Source organism: Oncorhynchus gorbuscha, linkage group LG08, assembly GCF_021184085.1.
Source record: "Oncorhynchus gorbuscha isolate QuinsamMale2020 ecotype Even-year linkage group LG08, OgorEven_v1.0, whole genome shotgun sequence".
NCBI classification, from domain to species: domain Eukaryota; kingdom Metazoa; phylum Chordata; class Actinopteri; order Salmoniformes; family Salmonidae; genus Oncorhynchus; species Oncorhynchus gorbuscha.
Genome location: NC_060180.1, coordinates 12,364,092 through 12,388,476, shown reverse-complemented (window position 1 = coordinate 12,388,476; position 24,385 = coordinate 12,364,092). Strand labels below are relative to the sequence as shown.

The 24,385-nt window shown below is 41.6% G+C and overlaps 1 protein-coding gene across 3 annotated transcripts in view; it reads left to right on the top strand.

Annotated features, from left to right (window-relative positions):
• LOC124041207 (ryanodine receptor 2-like) overlaps positions 1-24,385 on the top strand; it is an 83,123-nt gene that overhangs the window by 46,813 nt on the left and 11,925 nt on the right. For all 3 annotated transcript variants that reach the window (XM_046358511.1, XM_046358512.1, XM_046358510.1), the window contains exons 68-94: positions 849-936; positions 1,020-1,112; positions 1,288-1,452; positions 3,771-3,833; positions 4,373-4,507; positions 4,715-4,824; positions 6,757-6,853; positions 11,905-12,029; positions 12,900-12,951; positions 13,076-13,117; positions 13,327-13,426; positions 13,601-13,680; positions 14,174-14,250; positions 17,582-17,655; positions 17,817-17,897; positions 18,007-18,095; positions 18,241-18,369; positions 18,658-18,762; positions 18,931-19,012; positions 19,112-20,442; positions 20,671-20,738; positions 20,946-21,078; positions 21,196-21,282; positions 21,397-21,621; positions 22,104-22,234; positions 22,543-22,585; positions 22,779-22,915. In XM_046358511.1, coding sequence (XP_046214467.1) covers positions 849-936; positions 1,020-1,112; positions 1,288-1,452; positions 3,771-3,833; positions 4,373-4,507; positions 4,715-4,824; positions 6,757-6,853; positions 11,905-12,029; positions 12,900-12,951; positions 13,076-13,117; positions 13,327-13,426; positions 13,601-13,680; positions 14,174-14,250; positions 17,582-17,655; positions 17,817-17,897; positions 18,007-18,095; positions 18,241-18,369; positions 18,658-18,762; positions 18,931-19,012; positions 19,112-20,442; positions 20,671-20,738; positions 20,946-21,078; positions 21,196-21,282; positions 21,397-21,621; positions 22,104-22,234; positions 22,543-22,585; positions 22,779-22,915 — 3,942 coding nt within the window. The remainder of the gene's footprint in view (positions 1-848; positions 937-1,019; positions 1,113-1,287; positions 1,453-3,770; positions 3,834-4,372; positions 4,508-4,714; positions 4,825-6,756; positions 6,854-11,904; positions 12,030-12,899; positions 12,952-13,075; positions 13,118-13,326; positions 13,427-13,600; positions 13,681-14,173; positions 14,251-17,581; positions 17,656-17,816; positions 17,898-18,006; positions 18,096-18,240; positions 18,370-18,657; positions 18,763-18,930; positions 19,013-19,111; positions 20,443-20,670; positions 20,739-20,945; positions 21,079-21,195; positions 21,283-21,396; positions 21,622-22,103; positions 22,235-22,542; positions 22,586-22,778; positions 22,916-24,385) is intronic.

The window sequence follows — 24,385 nt, the reverse complement described above, 5'->3', positions numbered from 1 at the left end:
GCTCAATGGGTGACATGTCTGGTGAGGATGCAGGCCATATGGAAGAACTGGGATATTTTCAGATTCCAGGAATTGTGTACAAATCATTGTGATATGGGGCTGTGCATTATGCTGAAACATGAGGTGATGGTGGCGGATGAATGGCACAACAATGGGCCTCAGGATCGCGCCACAGTATCTCTGTGCATTCAAATTGCCATTGATAAAATGCAATTGTGTTTGTTGTCCGTAGCTTATGCCTGCACATACCATAACTCTAACGCCACCATGAGGTACTCTGTTCACATCGTTGACATCAGCAAACCCCTCGCCCACATGACGCCATACATGTGGTCTACGATTGTTAGGACGGTTGGACGTACTGCCAAATTCTCTAAAACAACGTTGGAGGCGACTTATGGTATAGAAATAAACATTAGATTCTCCAGCAACAGCTCTGGTGGTCATTCCTGCATTCAGTATGCCAGTTGCACGCTCCCTCAAAACTTGAGACATATGTGGCATTATGCTGTGTGACAAAGGTTCACATTTTAGAGTGTCATTTTATTGTCCCCGGCACAAGTTGCACTTGTGTAATGATTTATGCTGTTTAATCAGCTTCTTGATATGCTACACTTGTCAGGTGGATGGGTTACCTTGGCAAATAAGAAATGCTCACTAACAGGGATGTAAACAAATTTGTTTACAAAACTTGAGAGAAATAAGCTTTTTGTGCATACGGAAAATTTCTGGGATCTTTTATTTCAGCTCATGAAACATGGGACCAACACTTTACATGTTGTGTTTTCTGTTCAGTGTAGAATGTGTTAATGCATTTTGTTTACAGCTCTCACATATTGTTGTTTCAGAGCAAGTTGGCTACGGGAACCGAACCATGAGGCTGAGAAGATGTTCGGCATGGTGGCAGAGATCTTCATATTCTGGGCCAAGTCTCACGTGTGTGAAATAACAAAGATTTGGATGTTGCCTCGCATCTTAATGATGTTCTCACTTGTAACCCGTCTGATTTGCTATTGCAGAACTTCAAATGGGAGGAACAGAACTATGTGGTCCAGAATGAGATCAACAACATGGCTTTCTTGGTCAATAATAACAATCACAAAATGTCCAAGGTGAGAACCTTACAGATTTGTTTCTTAACTACCACAAACAGCACTGGGTGTCCATTATGTGTGCTTTGTGGTTGCGCAAAACATATGAATAAATCATTTACATTCTAACCATGCAAAGTGAATGATTGAAGTATAAGTCAACTATGTATTTCTATTCATGGTTTTTAATGAGCAGGTGTCAGACCAGGAGAGGAAGAAGATGAAGCGGAAAGGGGATCGCTACTCCACACAGACCTCTCTCATCGTAGCCTCCCTGAAGAGATTGCTTCCTGTGGGACTGAGTGTGTGTTCCCCAGCAGAACGCAGCCTTATCACACTGGCCAAGAGCCGCTTCACTCAGGTATGGAATTTGGTATTTTATTAGGATCCCCAATAGCTGTTGCAAAAGCAGCAGCTACTCTTCCTGGGGTCCACACAAAACATAATACAGAATGACATAATACAGAACATCAATAGACAAGACCAACTCAAAGACAGAACTACATTTTTACAAAATGTAAAAGGCACACGTAGCCTACATATCAATCCTTTGTTTAATGCCAGTGGTAGGTCATTGGTAAAAATAGAAAAGAGAGCTGCCCTGTGCTACACCATACTTTATATGTTTGTCATTAGAGAAGCTTCTATTAAAGAAATCCCGTTGTTCTATTAGATAGATAGCACTGAATCCACAATATGGCAGAGGTTGAAAAGCCATAACACATATGTTTTTTTTTCAACAGCATGTTATGGTCAATAATAACCTGTTGTTGAAAAAACGTATGTGTTATGGCTTTTCAACCTCTGCCATATTGTGGATTCAGAGCTATGTGGAGTACTAAACACACACCTTCATCTTTCACTGCACAGTGAACTACAATTATGATTATTTTTCACCTTTATTTATACAGGTAAGTCAGTTAACTTCTTGCGTCGAGCCATCCCGGATCCGGTATCGTGACTACAGCCTCAAGCTCATTACCATAACGCAACGTTAACTATTCATGAATATCGCAAATTAAATGAAATTAATCTATTTGCTCTCAAGCTTAGCCTTTTGTTAACAACACTGTCATCTCAGATTTTCAAAATATGCTTCTCAACCATTGCAAAACAAGAATTTGTGTAACAGTATTGATAGCTAGCGTAGCATTTAGCGTTAGCATTCAGCAGGCAACATTTTCACAAAAACCAGAAAAGCATTTAAATAAAATAATTTACCTTTGAAGAACTTCAGATCTTTTCAATGAGGAGACTCTCAGATAGCAAATGTTCAGTTTTTCCTGAAAGATTATTTGTTTAGGACAAAACGCTCCGTTTTCTGCGTCACGTTTCGCTACGAAAAAAACCTGTATCCAGGATTGTGTAAATCTATCTGCAAGCTCTTTAGCATAACACAACGTTAACTATTAATGAAAATCGCAAATTAAATGAAATTAATCTATTTGCTCTCAAGCTTAGCCTTTTGTTAACAACACTGTCATCTCAGATTTTCAAAATATACTTTTACACATAGCTAAACAAGCATTTGTGTAACAGTATTGATAGCCTAGCATAGGATTATGCCTGTCTTTCAGCATGCAACATTTTCACAAAAACCAGAAAAAGATTCAAATAAAATCATTTACCTTTGAAGAACTTCAGATGTTTTCAATGAGGAGACTCTCAATTAGATAGCAAATGTTCCGTTTTTACAAAAAATATTATTTGTGTCGACTAATCGCTCCGTTTTGTTCATCACGTTTGGGTAAGAAAAAAAAGAAAGAAAAAAAAAGTCATTAAAACGCGAACTTTTTCCAAATTAACTCCATAATATCGACAGAAACATGGCAAACCGATGTTTAGAATCAATCCTCAAGGTGTTTTTCACATATCTATCGACGATAAATCCTTCGTGGCAGTTGACTTTCTCTTCTGAAGAAATGGAACGCGCATGGATCTACAGATTACGCAATAATTTCGACACAGGACACCAGGTAAATGTAGTCTCTTATGGTCAATCTTCCAATGATATGCCTACAAACACATCACAATGCTGCAGACATCTTGGACGAACGGCAGAGTGCATAAGCTCGTTCACAGCATATTCACAGCCTTATAATAATATAATATATGCCATTTAGCAGACGCTTTTATCCAAAGCGACTTACAGTCATGTGTGCATACATTCTACTTATGGGTGGTCCCGGGAATCGAACCCACTACCCTGGCGTTACAAGCGCCATGCTCTACCAACTGTGCTACAGAAGGACCTCCTTATAAGGAGACGATAGTAAAACAGAGCGTCAAAAATCCTGCTCATTTCCTGTTTGAAGTTTCATCTTGGTTTCGCCTGTAAGATCAGTTCTGGGGCACTCACAGATAATATCTTTGCAGTTTTGAAAACGTCAGAGTGTATTCTTTCCAAAGCTGGCAATTATATGCATAGTCGAGCATCTTTTCGTGACAAAATATTGCTCTTAAAACAGGCACGTTTTTTTATCCAATAATGACATAGCGCCCCCATAGGTTGAAGAGGTTAAGAATAAATTCCTATTTACAATGATGACATGTCTATTATACCTAGTACTGCTCAAAGATGTTTTGTCACTGTATGTCATGTAACTGCAATGTGCAAACCCCATGTTTTGTGTCTCCAATCTGCTATCGCTAATAATGACAGCTCACTGCTTTTCACAGAAGGACACAGAGGACGAGATTCGAGAGAGCATTCATAATGGCCTGCTACGTCTTCAGAGCAAAGTAATTGCAGTCATAGTACATATGATTTAAACCCCATGGTTTTCCTTGTCGTACTCATAGCACATAGAATACACAGGAACCATAGGTCCAAACTATCTATTAACTTGCCCACATCTTATGTAGCTATTACAACAATGCTTATTTTGCCACTTCAATTATCATATGACATAAATGAACTGAATACATCCATGTATAAAACACACATGATCAGCTCCAGTAATCTAACCCCACTAACTAGAACTGCCAATGATGTCTTTTGAGCATCATGTGAATTGAAAATTGTAATATCTCTGCCATTTTTCAAGTCATGCCCCCCGTCCTTGACTTTTCCTAAATAGTCTATTTAACACACTGATGTTGTCCTGCGGGGGGCAGCGGATGGGGCCTTCCTGGGGCATACATTAACACTTCATTATAATTACATTTATAAAACATTTTTGCAGTGGAGCTGTTAAATGCATATAAGGGAAACACTGAATGTGTATGTGCCAAGTCCCAGCGACGCTTGTGCTAACAGTCTGCTCTCTGTGTTGTACCAGCGGGAGGCTCCAGGGGCTCGATGGCAGGATGTCCTGTTCAGGGACTTCCCAGGCCCCAGACGGGACACCTCGGACCCTCTGAGGACAGTAGAAAGGGTCCTGGACATTGCTTGTGTGCTTTACCACCTGGACCAGGTGGGCTTAACAAATGCTGCTCTCTTACCCTATGATATGCTATTAGTAGAGCTTTTAGTAAAGCCTTGAATCACAGAAGTTAGCTACTCTCTGGCTCCCAAAGCTATTTAGACTTGGCTATGGTTGTGTAACTAAATACCTTTTGAAAACTAGCTAAAAATGCAATTTGATTGTTATCTGAATCTGAACATTTGCCTTTGTCTATAGGTAGAGCATCCCCAGAGGAAGAAGGCAGTGTGGCACAAGGTGTTATCCAAACAGAGGAAGAGAGCTGTGGTGGCCTGCCTTAGAATGGCTCCTCTCTACAACCTACCCAGGTATCACAGAAACCTCAGCTAGTGGATGAGTGGTGTCAGGTTTAATAGAAAAGACATGGGCACAGTTTAATTTACCAATAGACCACAGTAAACAGTGGTTCATTTGGTAAGTACAGTGAGAATATGAAATGGCAGAGCAGGATATTGAAGTGTGTTGGTGATTGGGATGCACTGTAAAACCCAGAGATGACCCACTGGGCACAAACTGTTGGAATCAGCATTGTTTCAGCGTAATTTGTCAATGTATTGTGATGTGGAAACTATGTAAAATGCATTTGATTTGTAAAAGTAATCAACCCTCAACTGTTGTTTTGATGATGAAATTTCAACCACAAGATCGTCATCCTGGTAACCAAATTTCAATATAGACAAACCCTTTAGAAAATATGTCAGATCTTCAATGTTATATCCACTATCAGAATTTTTTGGGGGCTGGACAGTACGTACACCTACTGGATAATTGATTTACAGCTACCTTTTGGTCCCCCGTCCAGAGTTTTAACCAAGTCCAGTTTAGCTATGATGTTTGTCACTGGCTATTACCAATGTGCTATCGCGAGAATGATTGTAAAGAGATCTCCACTTAAGAACTAAATAGATTCATTGTTGTTATCAAAGTCATTCCAAAGAGTAGATTTAGCAGAGGCAATCAAATGTGACCAGACTTTATCACTCAAATATCATCAATGATTCTATTTATGCCTACAGTATATAGCATCTGCAAAGTAATCAACAGCTATTGTTTCAATTCAACCCATAATTCAACTAAAAATAGACAATATAATAGGCATAGTGTTTCAAGCTCTGGTTGATTTCAAATGGAATGATATTTTGTGATGTTGAATTGTGTTTGGTTGTCAACGCAACCAAATATCAACATTTGAAGAAGATGTACAGTATATTCTGCTTGGATAGTTCCATCTGTGCCACTGACTTAGTCTGGCTTTAAATTCAGTTTGTCTGCAAATTAATAATTGATATGTTGGATTCACATCTCCATCTCAACCAGAAATCTAAGCTAAACAATAGGACTAAATCAAATCAAACATTATTTAAAATATGTTTAAGGTTTGATTTGATTTTGTCCTATTCTTGATGTGATTCCAGCATATCAATTATTACAAGTAATATTAAATTGTAATAATGAAAAGTGATATTGAATTGTGTTTGGTTGACAATGCAACCAAATATCAACATTAAGAGATGTACAGTGGGGAGATTTTGAAGGTTTTCCTACTTACAAAGAATTTAGAGGTCTGTCATTTTTCACATAGGTACACTTAAACTGTGAGAGACAGAATCTAAAACAAAAATCCAGAAAATCACATTGTATGATTTTTAAGTAATTAATTTGCATTTTATTGCATGTTTATTGCAAGTATTTGATCACCTACCAACCAGTAAGAATTCCGTCTAGGGAAAGACATTTGGGTGACAACTAAACCAAAAATCTGACATTGTTTTCCATTGGAATTTTGTTGTGCTTTAAGATGGTTGAAAGCATAGTGATAACACATTATAAATTCAACAACATTTTGGCTGTCTTCTTGAGTGGGTGAATATAGATTGTAATCTCAATGATCAACCAAATATTACCCAATTATCCATGTTGAAATGGCGTGGTGTTCTCAGTGGGAAGTCCATATAATCATACCCCTGTCAGGCAGGTTATATGAACACAGCAATGTTAGCATAGTAAAAGGCTTGTGGGTTTGTACAGTGATATAACTTCTAGATTTACATACAAGATTAACATATAAGCTAGCAGCCCCAAGACAATTCTCCACCATCTGTCCAATGCAAAAGGAGCCTGAGTTAGATTAAATAAGAAGCCTTGAACTCATGAGTCTAATCACAACTCATTCCTATACGCTATTCCTTCCTGTGTCTCGATTCTCCCTCTCTCCCCTGCTTCACTTACCTCCTCTATAGGCACCGGGCTGTCAACCTCTTTCTACAGGGCTATGACAAGTCCTGGATATATGCTGAGGATCACTCCTTTGAAGAAAAGTTGGTTGACGATTTGGCTGTAAGTGTCAGTGTGAGCATTCTCAACCGGCAACAGTGTGAAAGTTTAATTCAACTCATTACTTCATCTTTGTACGACTCTTTCACACGGTCTTATTATAGCTATCCATTCTTTCATGTTATTAGTTTTCTGGTGTTTGATTACTACTTCATTCATTGTTTGATTGGACACATTTGCCATGGAGTTTTACCTAGTGATTATTTGTGAGGACTCTATTATTTGGGTTGTCACCCTTACGTAAAAAACATGTGATTTTCAACATCTGAAATCATATAGTTTTTCTGTGAGGGCATTGTTACTCTGGGTTCAATTAGAACTTTGTTTTTCTCCATGGAAGTAGGATTGGGAGAAATAACATGGCAAAGCTCAATTCCCAGATACTTCCGGCACTCAGTGGGCTTAACAACTAAATAGAGTGCTAAAAAGGGTGTTAACCCTATCAGTCCCAAGACCGCAGCAAAAATCTGACTTTCATTTATCTGCATGTCCAGCCCTTATATTTAGCCTCACAATAAAGTGTTTTACCATTTTATTTTCAGGACAACCAGAGCACAAAACAATTTGACATTAACAGTTGCATTCATAAGTTTAAAGGTCCACCAAAGCAAAAAGCTAATAAAAAATGAATTTATATTAATGCTGTAAGTACAGCCATGGTTTACTCAGTGGGAAATTAATATCCAACTATTCAGGGATAACTGTTTGGCATTTGTGACAGCAACTACAGTGCCTTCAGAAAGTATTCATACCCCTTGGCTTATTCCACATTTTGATGTGTTACAGCCGGAATTCAAATTGGATTAAATAAAACATTCTCACACACAATACCCCATATTGACAAAATGGTTATTGTCCTGCTGAAAGGTGAATTTGTATCCCAGCGTCTGTTGGAAAGCAGACTGAACCAGGTAATCTAGGATTTATTCCATTTATTTTTATCCATATAAACTCCCTAGGCCTTACCGATGACAAGCATAGCCATAACATTTGAACATCCTTTGAATTTCATGCTGTCACAGTTACCAGCCCTTTCAAGCTTAACATCCTTATCATTTATCGCCCTCCAGGTCCCCTCGGAGAGTTCATCAATGAGCTTGATGCCTTGATAAGCTCCTTTCCTGAGGACGGCTCACCTCTCACAGTTCTGGGCGACTTTAACCTCCCCACGTCTACCTTTGACTCATTCCTCTCTGCCTCCTTCTTTCCACTCCTCTCCTCTTTTGACCTCACCCTCTCACCTTCCCCCCCTACTCACAAGGCAGGCAATACGCTCGACCTCATCTTTACTAGATGCTGTTCTTCCACTAACCTCATTGCAACTCCCCTCCAAGTCTCCGATTTGTATCCTTTTCCCTCTCGCTCTCATCCAACACTTCCCACACTGCCCCTACTCGGATGGTATCGCGCCGTCCCAACCTTCGCTCTCTCTCCCCCGCTACTCTCTCCTCTTCCATCCTATCATCTCTTCCCTCTGCTCAAACCTTCTCCAACCTATCTCCTGATTCTGCCTCCTCAACCCTCCTCTCCTCCCTTTCTGCATCCTTTGACTCTCTATGTCCCCTATCTTCCAGGCCGTCGGTCCTCCCCTCCCGCTCCGTGGCTTGAACTCAATGCAGCTCACAGAACAGGGCTCCGGAAGGCCGAGCGGAAATGGAGGAAAACTCGCCTCCCTGCGGACCTGGCATCCTTTCACTCCCTCCTCTCTACATTTTCCTCCTCTGTCTCTGCTGCTAAAGCCACTTTCTACCACTCTAAATTCCAAGCATCTGCCTCTAACCCTAGGAAGCTCTTTGCCACATTCTCCTCCCTCCTGAATCCTCCTCCCCCTCCCCCCTCCTCCCTCTCTGCAGATGACTTCGTCAACCATTTTGAAAAGAAGATCGACGACATCCGATCCTCGTTTGCTAAGTCAAACAACACCGCTGGTTCTGCTCACACTGCCCTACCCTGTGCTCTGACCTCTTTCTCCCCTCTCTCTCCAGATGAAATCTCGCGTCTTGTAATAAAACCCTATCCCCTCCTCTCTTCTCCAGACCATTTCCGGAGACCTTCTCCCTTACCTCACCTCGCTCATCAACTTAACCGCTGGCTACGTCCCTTCCGTCTTCAAGAGAGCGAGTGTTGCACCCCTTCTGAAAAAACCTACACTCGATCCCTCCGATGTCAACAACTACAGACCAGTATCCCTTCTTTCTTTTCTCTCCAAAACTCTTGAACGTGCCGTCCTTGGTCAGCTCTCCCGCTATCTCTCTCAGAATGACCTTCTTGATCCAAATCAGTCAGGTTTCAAGACTAGTCATTCAACTGAGACTGCTCTTCTCTGTATCACGGAGCGCTCCGCACCGCTATTTCTCCTCTGCTCTCATCCTTCTAGACCTATCGGCTGCCTTCGATACTGTGAACCATCAGATCCTCCTCTCCACCCTCTCCGAGTTGGGCATCTCCGCGCGGCCCACGCTATTGCGTCCTACCTGACAGGTCGCTCCTACCAGGTGGCGTGGCGAGAATCTGTCTCCTCACCACGCGCTCTCACCACTGGTGTCCCCAGGGCTCTGTTCTAGGCCCTTCCTATTCTCGCTATACACCAAGTCACTTCTGTCATAACCTCACATGGTCTCTCCTATCATTGCTATGCAGACGACACACAATTAATCTTCTCCTTTCCCCCTTCTGATGACCAGGTGGCCACCGCATCTCTGCATGTCTGGCAGACATATCAGTGTGGATGACGGATTCAAGCTGAACTGGCAAACGGAGCTGCTCTTCCTCCCGGGGAAGGACTTTCCATGATCTCGCCATCACGGTTGACAACTCCATTGTGTCCTCCTCCCAGAGCGCTAAGAACCTTGGCGTGATCCTGGACAACAAACTGTCGTTCTCAACTAATATCAAGGCGGTGGCCCGTTCCTGTAGGTTCATGCTCTACAACATCCGCAAGTTTAGACCCTGCCTCACATTAATCCAGGCACTTGTCATCTCCCGTCTGGATTACTGCAACTCGCTGTTGGCTGGGCTCCCTGCCTGTGCCATTAAACCCCTACAACTCATCCAGAACGCCGCAGCCCGTCTAAACCTTCCCAAGTTCTCTCACGTCACCCGCTCCTCCGCTCTCTCCACTGGCTTCCAGTTGAAGCTCGCATCCGCTACAAGACCATGGTGCTTGCCTACGGAGCTGTGAGGGAACGGCACCTCAGTACCTCCAGGCTCTGATCAGGCCCTACACCCAAATAAGGGCACTGCGTTCATCCACCTCTGGCCTGCTCGCCTCCCTACCACTGAGGAAGTACAGTTCCCGCTCAGCTCAGTCAAAACTGTTCGCTGCTCTGGCTCCCCAATGGTGGAACAAACTCCCTCACGACGCCAGGACAGCGGAGTCAATCACCACCTTCCGGAGACACCTGAAACCCCACCTCTTTAAGGAATACCTAGGATAGGATAAAGTAATCCTTCTCATGATGCACTATTGTAAAGTGGTTGTTCCACTGGATGTCATAAGGTGAATGCACCAATTTGTAAGTCGCTCTGGATAAGAGCGTCTGCTAAATGACTTAAATGTAAATGTAAATGTAAATGTAAATAACATGATTCCCCATGCTAGAAAATATGAAGAGTGGTACTGTACTCAGTGAGGTGTTGTGTTGGATTTGTCCCAAACACAATGCTTTGTATTCAGGATATAAAGTTAATTTCTTTCCCACAATTCTGTAACCATTTAAAGTCATTGGGCTCATGGTGAAATCCCTAAGTTTCCTTCCTCTCTGGCAACTGAGTTAGGAAGGACGCCTCTCTTTGTAGTGACTGGGTGTATTGACACACCATCCAAAGTGTAATTAATAACTTCATGCTCAAAGAGATATTCAATGTCAGTTTTTTTACCCATCTACCAATAGATTCCCTTCTTTGCGAAGCATTGGAAAAACTCCCTGGTCTTTGTGGTTGAATCTGTGTTTGAAATTCACTGCTCGACTGAGGGGCCTTACAGATAATTGTATGTGTGGTGTACAGAAATTAGGTAGTCATTCAAAAATCATGTTATACACTATTGCTCAGAGTGAGTCCATGCAACTTATTATATGACTTGTTAAGCTCATTTTACTCCTTCACTTATTTAAGCTTGCCATAACAAAGGGGATGAATACTTATTGACTCAAGACATTTCAGCTATTCATTTTTTATTCATTTATAAACATTTCTAAAAACATAATTTCACTTTGACATTATGGGGTATTGTGTGTAGTTGTCCAAAATCACAATTTAATACATTTTAAATTCAGGCTGTAATACAATAAATTGTGCAATTAGTCAAGTGGTCTGAATACTTTCTGAAGGCACTATATGTGAGCTTATTACAGTATTATAGACACTATGTCCTGGGATTTCCTTTTATCTTCTATGCAGAGGAACCCCTTACCTTCTAACTCTTGTGTAGCTTGTGCCATTGTGTTTTTAAGAGTCTCAGCTTTTCATAGGTAAAGTAGCTTTTAATAGTCTGTAGCTCAAACCATTTGGACTCTACAGACGTTTTTGTCAAGGGATCATCCCTTGTCTCACAAACACCGCTCTAGGTTCCCGTCAATCACACACACTAATGATTGTTACCAAAGTATACAGAATCTGCTACAACCCAGAAGTCTGTATCTCCAGCACACTATGTACAAAAGAGGATAGAAGTCCTAAATCATGCCAGCATTACGGTGGAACTCATTGGCTTAAGGGATGAGTGACTGAATTGATGTATATGACATTGGGTCTGAGGGGGGGTCAGCCATGGGCGCCTATACTGTAGATAGACGGTCAGTGTGACGCACATGTACAGAGTGGGTGTTGAGCCAAAAGGCTCCTTAACAGCTTCTACCTCAAAGCCATGAGACTGCTGAACAATTAATCAAATGGCCACTCGGACTATTTGCATTGACACCCTCCCCTTTGTTTTTACACTGCTGTTTATTATCTACGCATAGCCACTTTACTGCTACCTACATGTACAAATGACCTCGACAAACCTGTACCCCCCGCACATTATATTTGATTAGTGGTGTGTTACGTTGCAGAGAGCTGGAAAGCAGGAGCGTTCTGAGAGAGAGGAGGAAGGGGATGGAGAGGACGATGACAAACAGATTGATCCGCTCCTGCAGCTCATCACACTGTTCAGTCGGAGTGCTCTGACCGAGAGGAGGTGTGTGTGTGTGTGTGTGTGTGTGTGTGTGTGTGTGTGTGTGTGTGTGTGTGTGTGTGTGTGTGTGTGTGTGTGTGTGTGTGTGTGTGTGTGTGTGTGTGTGTGTGTGTGTGTGTGTGTGTGTGTGTGTGTGTGTGTGTGTGTGTGTGTGTGCACACTCCAGTGTTATTCCTGTATTAAGGACAATCAGAGGTAAAACATCAGAATATTGGGCCTCCCAAGTGGGGCAGCAGTCTAAGACACTGCATCGCAGTGAATGAAACATCACTACAGACACGGGTTCAATCCCAGGCAGTGTCACAATTGGCCGTGACTGGGAGTCCCATAGGGCGGCGCACAATTGGCCCAGTGTCGTCCGTGTTAGGGGAGGTTTTTGCTGGGGGGGCTTTACTTGGCTCATCAAGCTCTAGCGACTCCTTGTTGTGGGCCAGGCACCTGAGGGTGTGTTTCCTCCGACACATTGGTGCGGCTGGCTTCTGGATTAAGCGAGCAGGTGTTAAGAAGCGCGTGTCATGTTTCGGAGGATGCATGACTTGACCTTCGCCTCTCCTGAGCCCGTTGGGGAGTTGCAGCGATGAGAAAAGATCTTAATTGGATCGCAATTGGATATCACAAAATTGGGGAGAAAAAGGGAGTAAATAAAAAATAAACATCAGATTATTAAACTTCCTAGTTTTATTGAATTAGAAACATTTGCCTTATCCATTTTTTATTCGGAGCACCATAGTTTAGTTTTATCGGCTGTGCAATGAGTCATTATCTTTTCCTATCCTCAGTTACAAAGGAAAGTTAATTGAAATGTTTATTCAAATTCTAAAGCAATTAGCCTTGCCTGCGCTGACATTTCTCTGCCACTTCCCATGTCCACAGTAAGCTTGGCGATGACAGTCTTTACATGTCCTATGCTGCCATAATGGCAAAGGTAAGACAGAGGATACGGTAGCAGTGTGTATTTCTATACTTGGGAATGTTCTTATTCATCACTGTTCATCTGAGATTCTCAACTTCTGCTCAATCCATCTTTCTGGCCAATCAAATCTCCCCAGAGTTGCCGTGGTGAAGAGGATGAGGAGGTGAAAAGCTTTGAAGTAAGTGGCTCAATTCCGCCTTTCAATACAATCTCATGATGGAAATACAATTGATAATACGATTGTATTGGTTTATTAATGAGCTGATAATTAGTTTATTGAGTGGTCTGTTGCTTTGTTTGCAAATTGATTATTCAGTCCAATAGTTATTAACTGACTGACATCAGATTGATTTGATTATTTTGTTGGATGGATCTATGGATTATCAGGAGAAGGAGATGGAGAAACAGAAGCTGTTGTATCAGCAGGCCAGGCTGCATGACCGTGGAGCTGCTCAGATGGTCCTCCAGACTATCAGTGCTAGTAAAGGTAACCAGAGTACCAACTGTTTTTGAATGTGGCTTTTTAGATATCACTAAAGTATTCAAAGTTACCTACAATCCAAAATACAGTAATTTTTAAAGATTGAAAGTCAATTAAAAAATAGCTTGTGATTGTTGCACTTTGTGGCATTGAGTTGATTTAATTATTTATTTCACAAAGGTGACATGGGGTCCATGGTGGCCTCCACTCTGAAGCTTGGTATTTCTATTCTGAATGGAGGAAATACCACTGTTCAGCAGGTACGGTTAGCCTTTGATAACATAATTAATTACTGATTTTAGCTACAGATGAGGACACTTTGTTCTGAATGCTGGTTCAGGTAAACACCGTTCAGGCTAAGAATAAACTATATTTGTTACTTTTTTTGCAACAGCAGGAAAATAATCCTGCAGCAATAAGAAATATGAATTATTATGTGGACTATAATTAATGGCCATTTTTGTAGGGGTTGATACATTTTTCGTAAGGGAAAATCTAGTCAGAAATTTCTCAATGGAAATTACAGACTTCAGAAACCCAAATACACTACAAGTTTTACATTTCCAGCATTGCAGGACAGTTATCCTGCAACAGGGTGATCAAATTAAGATCCTGCATCTGTACTGCAAGTTACATGGCTGTTACATACAACATCATGATGATATTCTCAACAAGAGGAATATCCTTTTCTCTTTGTCATGCAATATTGTCTCATCCTATATTCAGCTAATTGTTTGATGTTTTGTTTCACAGAAAATGTTGGATTACCTGAAAGAGAAGAGGGATGTGGGTTTCTTCCAGAGTGTGGCAGGACTCATGCAGTCTTGTAGGTGGGTACATATGGGGCCGGCTCCAGGCATAAGTGACCTAAGCTGTTGAAGTCGAAAGTTTACACACACTTAGGTTGGAGTCATTAAAACTAGTTTTTCAACCACTCCACAAATTTCTTGTCAACAAACTATAGTTTTGGCAAGTTGGTTACGACATCTACTTTGTGCATGACACAAATAATTTTTCCAACAATTGTTTACAGACAGATTATTTCACTTATAATTCACTGTATCACAGTTCCAGTGGGTCAGAAGTTTACATGCACTAAGTTGACTGTGCCTTTAAACAGCTTGGAAAATTCCAGAAAATGATGTCATGGCTTTAGAAGCTTCTGATAGGCTAATTGACATCATTTGAGGTGTACCTGTGGATGTATTTCAAGGCCTCCCTTCAAACTAAGTGCCTCTTTGCTTGACATAATGGGAAAATCAAAAGAAATCAGCCAAGACCTCAGAAAAAAATGGTAAATGGTTCATCCTTGGGAGCAATTTCCAAACTCCTGAAGGTACCATGTTCATCTGTACAAACAAGAGTATGCAAGTATAAACACCATGGGACCACGAAGCCATCATACTGTTCAGGAAGGAGATGCGTTCTGTCTCCTAAAGATGAACTTTTGGTGCGAAAAGTGCAACTCAATCCCAGAACAACAGCAAAGGACCTTGTAAGATGCTGGAGGAAACGGGTACAAAAGTATCTATATCCACAGTACAACGAATACTATATCGACATAACCTGAAAGGCTGCTCAGCAAGAAAGAAGCCACTGCTCCAAAACGACCATAAAAAAGCCAGGCTACGGTTTGCAACTGCACATGGGGACAAAGATCGTACTTTTTGGAAAAACTTCCCCTAGTCTGATGAAACAAAAATAGAACTGTTTGGCCATAATGACCATTGTTATGTTTGAAGGAAAAAGGGGGAAGCTTGAAAGCCGAAGAACACCATTGCAACCGTGAAGCACGGAGGTGGCAGCATCATGTTGTGGTGCTTTGCTGCAGGAGGGACTGGTGCACTTCACAATACAGATGGCATCATGAGTTTGGGTAATGATGTGGATATATTGAAGCAACATCTCAAGACATCAGTCAGGAAGCTTGATCGCAAATGGGTCTTCCAAATGGACAATGACCCCAAGCATACTTCCAAAGTTGTGGCAAAATGGCTTAAGGACAACAAAGTCAAGGTATTGGAATGGCCATCACAAAGCCCTGACCTCAATCCTATAGAAAATGTGTGTGCAGAACTGAAAAAGTGTGTGCGAGCAAGGAGGCCTATAAACCTGACTCAGTTACATCAGCTCTGTCAGGAGGAATGAGTCAGAATTCACCCAACTTATTGTGGGAAGCTTGTGGAAGGCTACCTGAAACATTTGAACCAAGTTAAACAATTCAAAGGCAATGCTACCAAATACTAATTGAGTATATGTAAACTTCTGACCCACTGGAATGGGGTGAATGACATAAAAGCTGAAATAAATCATTCTCTCCTATTATTCTGACATTTCACATTCTTAAAATCAAGTGGTGTTCCTAACTGACCTAAGACAAGGAATTCTTACTAGGATTAAATGTCAGGAATTGTGAAAACTGCGATTAAATGTATTTGGCTAAGGTGTATGTAAACTTCCGACTTCAACTGTATATACTACTGGTCAAAAGTTTTAGAACGCCTATTCATTCAAGAGTTTTTGTTGTTTTTACAATTTTCTATACTGTAGAATAATAGTGAAGACATCAAAACTATTAAATAACACATGAAATCATGTAGTAACCAAAAAAGTGTTAAACAAATAAAACATATATTTTATGTTTGATATTCTTCAAATAGCCACCCTTTGCCTTGATGAAAGCTTTGCACACTCTTGGCATTCTCTTATCCAGCTTCATGAGGTAGGCACCTGGAATGCATTTCAATTAACAGGCTTGCTTTCTTAAAAGTTAATTTGTGAAATTTCTTTACTTCTTGATGTGTTTGAGCCAATCAGTTGTATTGTGACAAGTCTATATTATGGTAAGAACAGCTCAAATATGAAAAGAGAAACGACAGTCCATCATTACTTTAAGACATGAAGGTCAGTCAATACGGAACATTTCAAGAGCTTTGAATGTTTCTTCAAGTTCAGTCACAAAAACCATCAAGGACAATAATGAGTTTGGCTCTCATGAGGACAGCCACAGGAATGGAAGACCCAGAGTTACCTCTGCAGCAGAGTATAAGTTCATTAGAGTTACCAGCCTCAGAAATTGCAGCCCAAAGAAATGCTTCACAGTGTTCAAGTAACAGACACATCTCAACATCCTCTGTTGAGAGGAGAGCCTTCATGTCGGAATTTCTACAAAGAAACCACTACTAAAGGACACCAATAAGAGGAAGAGACTTGCATGGGCCAAGAAGCACGAGCAATGCACATTAATCAAATCAAATTTTATTTGTCACATGCGTTGAATACAGTGAAATGCTTACTTACAAGCCCTTTTAAACAACAATGCAGTTTCAAGAAAATACCAAACAAATTGTGAGATAAGAATAACAAATAATTAAAGAGCAGCAGTAAATAACAATAGCGGGGCTATGTACAGGGGGTACCGGTACAGAGTCAATGTCAATGTGCGGTGGCACCGGTGTCGAGGTAATTGAGGTAATATGTACATGTAGGTGCCAAGAGTGTGCAAAGCTGTCATCAAGGAAAAGGGTGGCTACTTTGAAGAACCTCAAACATAAAATATATTTAGATTCGTTTAACACTTTTTGTTGGTTACTACATTATTCCATGTGTTATTTCATAGTTTTGATGTCTTCACTATTATTCTACAATATAGAAAATAGTAAAAATAAAGATTAACCCCTGAATGAGTAGGTGTGTCCAAACATTTGACTGATACTGTATGAATATCGTAGGTTTTTCTCTTATGTCAGCCAATGACAGTCACTCAATTAGCCATGTCAACTAACAATTTTTTTATTTGATTGGTTGTTAGTCTTATCTAAATTTGTAGTAATCAAGGCCGAAAACTGACCGGGCACGCAGTGCACATGCCCAGGGGCCCTGACCTCCAGGTGGCCCCTGGGCAAAATTGCAAAATGTTCTCTCCGCCCCATGGCAAAATGTGTAGAACTGATGCAAATTAGCATAAAATGTTGGGTGGCCACTAAAATGTTTTGCCGGAAGGTGTGGGACCCACAAAAGGCTATGGCTGGCCCTGTGTACATGGTAACATAATCCTCAATATCACCTGTCACAGAGGCTATACTTTGTGAACATGACAGGACTCACATGCAGGGACTGCTTTCATCCTCTTTACGTCTTTTGTTGTCTTTTCTGACTCAGTGTGCTGGATTTGAATGCGTTTGAGAGGCAGAACAAAGCCGAAGGATTAGGGATGGTCATTGAGGAGAGCTCAGGTACATTATGGAAATGAAAAATCCACTGACCGCTAAGATCTGACTGCTGAAGTGAATTAAGATTGAATGTAAAGAATCTTGGCTCTGATACGTACTCATGACCTGTCATTCTGTACATATCTATTTTCTTTCTCTCTCGCTCCCTCGCTCTCTCTCTCTCAGGGAGAAGGTTATGCCTGACGAGAAGTTGACCTGTGATCTTTTTCGCTTCCTACAGCTCCTCTGTGAAGGACACAACTCAGGTGCTCATCCTTAACCGTTTTAACCAAAGTGCACTTCTCTCTGTGTGTTATGGCAGAGGTGTGTTATTGGACTGTTAAAAACTGATTACGATTGCAAATTGTCCCATAGATTTTCAGAATTATTTGAGAACACAAACAGGAAACAACACGACTGTGAACATCATTATATCCACTGTGGACTACCTTCTCAGAGTGCAGGTTAACAATTTGATCTACGAGACATTATCTGTATGATACATTTTGATTGATTTGGCCTGTAACCTGATTCAATATAATTTACAAGCCTTTTAAATATTTTGGTACTATCATGATTTGAATCTCCTTCCTACTAATATGTCTCCAGGAGTCGATAAGTGATTTCTACTGGTATTACTCTGGGAAGGATGTGATTGACGAACATGGGCAACGTAACTTCTCCAAGGCCATCAATGTGGCCAAACAGGTCTTCAACTCTCTCACAGAGTACATCCAGGTTGGTTGAGTCCTAGGTGCTGATTCATCACTGTTGAATCAACATTGTTTTCGACGTCATTTCAAGGAAATTACGTTGAACCAATGTGGAATAGACGTTGAATTGACATCTCTGCCCAGTGGGATGGGTGTCATTTTCTCCACTGAGAGGATAACCCATTTCAAATGGTATTTCATGTATTTAAAGGTTGTGAATGTTGTTATTTGTGTGTGTTTGTCTCAGTTCTGGCTATTGACAGTTTACCCAGCTGGGAAGCTAACTGGCTCATTGTATTACTATCCTCTCCAGGGGCCGTGTACTGGTAACCAGCAGAGTCTGGCCCACAGTCGCCTATGGGATGCAGTGGTGGGATTTCTCCATGTCTTTGCTCACATGCAGATGAAGCTGTCTCAGGTCAGTGTAGTGTAGAACCCAAGAGGTGGAGGACCAGGGTCAAGTAAAGAATGCGTGTAGAGCTTAACAAGCTTTCCCTTTTTCCCAATGGGCCGTTTCTTTGTTTAGGTTTTACACTTAATCAAACTAGTTGTTACATGGTTTGTTTTGGTGTTTTGTCATTTATAGGATTCTAGCCAAATTGAACTTCTGAAAGAATTGATGGATTTGCAAAAGGACATGGTTGTTATGTTGTTGTCCATGTTAGAAGGTAAGATTCAAACTAGTTGAGTTGTTTACATGGTGAATATATTTGTGAATTGCAATAGACAAAGCTAAACTTGTGAACTCATCTCACTTTCCTCTCTAGGTAATGTGATAAATGGAACAATTGGCAAGCAGATGGTGGACATGTTGGTGGAATCATCTAGCAATGTTGAGATGATCCTAAAGTTCTTCGACATGTTCCTCAAACTCAAAGACCTGACATCCTCTGACGCATTCAAAGAGTATGATCACGACGGCGAAGGTCGCATCTCCAAAAAGGACTTCCAGAAGGCCATGGAGGCCTACAAGCGCTACTCTCAATCCGAGACCCAGTTCCTCCTCTCCTGCACGGAGACGGATGAAAGCGAGCTCCTGGATTATGAGGCCTTCGTGGATCGCTTCCACGAGCCAGCCAAAGACATTGGCTTCAACATTGCTGTTCTCCTAACAAACCTGTCTGAGCACATGCCTCACGATTCACGTCTTGGTACCTTTCTGCAGCTTGCAGAGTGTGTTCTGAGCTACTTCCAGCCCTACCTGGGCCGTATTGAGATCCTTGGCAGTGGCAAGCGCATCGAGAGGGTCTACTTTGAGATCAGCGAGTCCAGCCGCACGCAGTGGGAGAAGCCTCAGGTCAAAGAGTCCAAGAGACAGTTCATATTTGACGTGGTCAATGAGGGCGATGGGAAAGAGAAGATGGAGATGTTTGTCAACTTCTGCGAAGACACCATATTTGAGATGCAGCTGGCTGCCCAGATATCAGGGACAGACACTGGGGAGAGGACCGCAGGCAAAGAGGCTGAAGAAGAAGAAATAAAAGACAGGGGGAAGAATGACGAGGAGGAGTTGGAAAGATCCAAAATGGGATTTTTCTCCATGTCTACAATTTGGCTCATCGTCTTCGCTCTACCCTATGGCTTGATGATGCTGATGTCTATGCTCTCTGTGAAAGACCTGAAGAAGCATATTAAGAAGACAACTCTGAGAGATTTAGTCATGGTATTTGCTTCCTTCTTCCAGGCCATGATCATGGGTCTGGTCCACTTTGTCTGTTCTGTAGTTCGCTTCTTCTTATATGTACTGTATATTGTTTTTGTAAATGGAGGACTCATAGAGGGGGCCAAGAAGATAAGGGTGTTCGACCTTTTTGGAGGCATCCTTGACCCCACACTCGATGAGGTTACAGGGGGGTCAGGGGGTTACAGGGAGAGGAGATACATCACAAGGTCCTCCCGGGACGAGCTGAGGGGGCTAGGCCAGTCAACAGTTTCCTCCAGTGACACCAATGTCCTGTCAGACATTTTCGGTCTGCGAGTGAGGAGAGAAGGAGGTCAATACAGACTAATGACTCATGACTTAACAGCCAGTCTGACTGACCTGTTCAACACAACCACTGGCCAACAATCCCCTGCTGAGCCCAATGGGAAACAACAGGTATTATTGCAGATTTTTGTGACTTGTCCTTTGTGAGCTAGTTATGGCATGCTTTGTTTGTTGGTGCCGTAGAACCATGCTGTATTTATTCCATAAAATCTTTCCCTTCAACATTTTGCTCAGTTTAGGTCGAAACCTGTTGGCAGTTTGTCCAAACACTATTGTGTGATCGAGGTTAGTAATGTACTCTTGGGTCATGTTTAATGCATATCCTATTAATGGCTTCAGGTTGAAGGTGCCAGAGAAGGAGATAGTAAAGAAGGAGAAGACAAAGAGTCTGAGTTGGAGAAAGCAGAGTGAGTATTTTTCAAATTCACCTTTAAAGACCTGATTACATTCTGATTGTAATCCAGCCTCAGAATAACTTCAGGCAAATTGAAACTAAGAAAATTACTGAATATTTTGTTGTGTTAGCATAATTTGTTTCCATCACAGGATGGAAACAAATAAATATGAAACAGTTTAGGTTGACTTTGAGCTGAAGTTTAAAACTGACTTTGCAGAAGGGAAGATTCTGAGAAGAAGGAGGCAAAGGCTAAACGGAGAGTTAGGATATGCTCCAGCAAACCTGAGGAGACAGAGCCTAAGGAATCAGCCTTCTGGGAAATGATAACCTCTCACCAGAAGAGACTGTTGGTTAGAGAGTTTCTATCACACAGATATATACACACACACAGACACAGATACACACACAAACAGACACACACAAGTATTTTCTCCCTCCTCTGAATTTGACCATATCTCATTTCTCAGAATTACTTTGCGAGGAATTTCTACAACATGCGGATGCTGGCTTTGTTTGTTGCTTTCTCTATCAACTTCATTCTCCTTTTCTACAAGGTGAGTTATTGTGTGACTGCCAGTGCAAATATTTAAATTGACATTTTCGGCTGGTCTGTGAAATTGAATAACTGTCTCACTGTCCTTAACTGTCTAATTGTTACTGTGTCCCAGGTGTCATCATCTTCTGTAAGTGAGGAAGAGGAGAAGGTGGCAGTGTTACACGACAGCTCAGGGGACCTGGATGAAGAAGTCCCCTTGGTCAATGACAACACCTCAGGCAGTATGCAGTTTGTCCTGGAGGAGAGCACTGGTTACATGGAGCCCTCTCTCAGCTTCCTGTCCATCGCTCACACCCTCATCTCTTTCTGCTGTATCATTGGCTACTACTGCTTGAAGGTACAACAGCTCACAGGGAACAGACAGCCAATCAGTCCTCTGTGACAGTGCATACCAATGAGTGTTGCGTCAATCTACATTACATCATATTCTGTCTTTAGTTTATAGTAGCTAGTAATTAGATGAGGGCTACACATCTTTGGTTTTCCAGCACCAACTACACTCTTAGAAAAAAAGGGTTCCAAAGGGGTTCTTTGGCTGTCCCCATAAGAGAACACTTTTTAGTTCCGTGTAGAACCTTTTCTACAGAGGTTTCGAACTGGAATCCAAAAGGGTTTTCCTATGGGGAACGTTTTGGTTCCAGGTAGAAAAAAAGGGTTCTCCTGTGGGGTCAGCCGAGGTACCCTTTAAGGTTCTAGATAGCATATCTTTTCTAAGAGTGTAAGGATAAAAATGTAGTGCATTTTAAATGTGAGCTTTAAAGTAAGTGTTTTTTCTACTTACTGTATCACTTTGTTGTTTGTGATTGGCTGCTACTGTAGGTCCCACTGGTTATTTTTAAGCGGGAGAAAGACGTGTCGAGGAAGATGGAGTTTGACGGCCTCTATGTCACTGAGCAGCCACCTGATGAGGACATCAAAGGCCAATGGGACAGGCTTGTCATCACCACACAGTCAGTCCTCTCATAGGGCCTTTATAGCTGCTTAATAAACTCTGTCTATCGGCTAACAAGACATGGTTTAACTACAACACTCTAAAGTCCTACATTCATCTGATCTACAGTTCTGTGTAGTTCAGTGAGGAGCAGGCTGAATTCTGGAATGACATACAGAACCAGTTTGTCAGTGCATCACTGTGCATGCGCAGATCTCTCTCATAGACTCTCATAGACCATTACAACTTTTACTGTAGAACTCTTTGATTTATTCTACAAAACAATAAGTTGTGTTTTATGATGCTCGATTATGTTTTTTGTTTCAGATCATTTCCCAGTAATTACTGGGATAAATTTGTGAAAAGGAAGGTAGGTACAGTAGCCCTATTCACCTCACATGATTCTCTGTGTATAGTTGCGTCAGCGTCTACCCATATATCACAGCACAGTCTAGTGTAATAAAAAGAGACTGGAGATCTATGAACCATGTAATGGCTTAAGCAATTATACTCTCTCCATAGCATTGCCGTTAAAGTCAATCACCCTCAACCTTTCTCTTCAGGTGATGGACAAGTATGGGAAGTTTTATGGTTGTGACCGCATCAGTGAGCTGCTGGGGCTGGATAAGGCTGCTCTCGACTTCAGCTCCGAGGGACAAGAGAGGAGAAGGCCCAGGAGAGACGGAGCCTGGACTGCTCTGTGAGTGGATATGTGTGATCCCTTAAATCCATGTACTGTTTACTGTACTATACTGTTCTGTACTGTACATACCTTCTGTGTGAGGCTAGAGTCTAGGTCTATCAGTCACTAACTTACATCGCTGAACTAAGTTGGCTGTAGCCACACCCTTCACTAGCCAGGGATAGATAGACGTGTTGGTTGTTTAGCATCAAAACCGACGTGTGCATAATTGTGTGGCAAAACAGACCGGGTTGGCTTAGATAGTTGACAACATGTAAACTATATTTCGTCTCCAATGTTTATTGAAAACATACATTTGCACAATGAGCACTTGTCTCTCAGATACATTGTTTCAGTTGTCGGTTAGCTATATGAGTCAAAATGTCTCCAAACAAGACATGGTATCAATAAGAACATAAAACTATCTGAAACGAGCCACCTACGATTCCCCACATGGCAGCTTCTTGTCGTTGTTGCTAGCTATCTGACCGTTCAGAATCATAACACTACACGGACTTCTGCCTCAACATTGCGCACCCATCATTTTCGTGACATTGCCAGCCAACCCATCTATAGAATCCCCACAAATGTTTGTCTCTAAACTAAATAGCATATGTAATTGTTATTCTAGATAAGCTTTAAGGATGTTTGGCTATTGTTATCCACCTCATGACTTCAACGACGGACACTTTACAAAGAAAACATGACCTTGTATTCAGCAGCACTTTGAGCATTATCGGCTAAAGTGACAGCACTGATGTCAGGCGTGGGTGTGTCTGTGTGTATCACTTACTTGAAGAAATGAGAATAAAACAGAATATGTAGTACATTCTGAAGTGTCTTGACAGAAGGTCGCAGTAATGTGCAATTTGAATCAGGTTGTATTGCAATAATCCAATGTGTTTTGTAAATGGTAATGACAAATTATAAAACAGGACGTGTGAGTCCTTTTGGTTACATATCTGAGTAATATGTGGTTATTCAAACTCAAGGAGTTCTATGTTAAGTACAATATACAGGTAACTGCCTAAATAAAAGAATCACCAACATAAACGAGCTGCCATAACAGCATCAATGCACCTTGGCATAGATTCTACAAGTGTCCGGAACTCTATTGGAGGCATGCGACACCATTATTTCACAAGAAATTCCATAATTTGGTGTTTTGTTGATGGTGATGAAGAACACCGTCTCAGGCGCCACTCCAGAATCTCCCAAAAGTATTAAATTGGGTTGCGATCTGGTGACTGAGACATACACACATCCTTTAAACCCCCTATGCTCCGTTGAGATCCCTCAGATCTCTTCTAGCCATGGTAGCCAAAATAATGGGCAACTGGGTATTTTTATACATGACCCTAATCATGATGGGATGTTAATTGCTTCCTAGGTTCTGGCCTTTCTAGGGAGTTTTTCCTAGCCACCGTGCTTCTACACCTGCATTGCTTGCTGTTTGGGGTTTTAGGCTAGGATGTAAGGGCTATATAA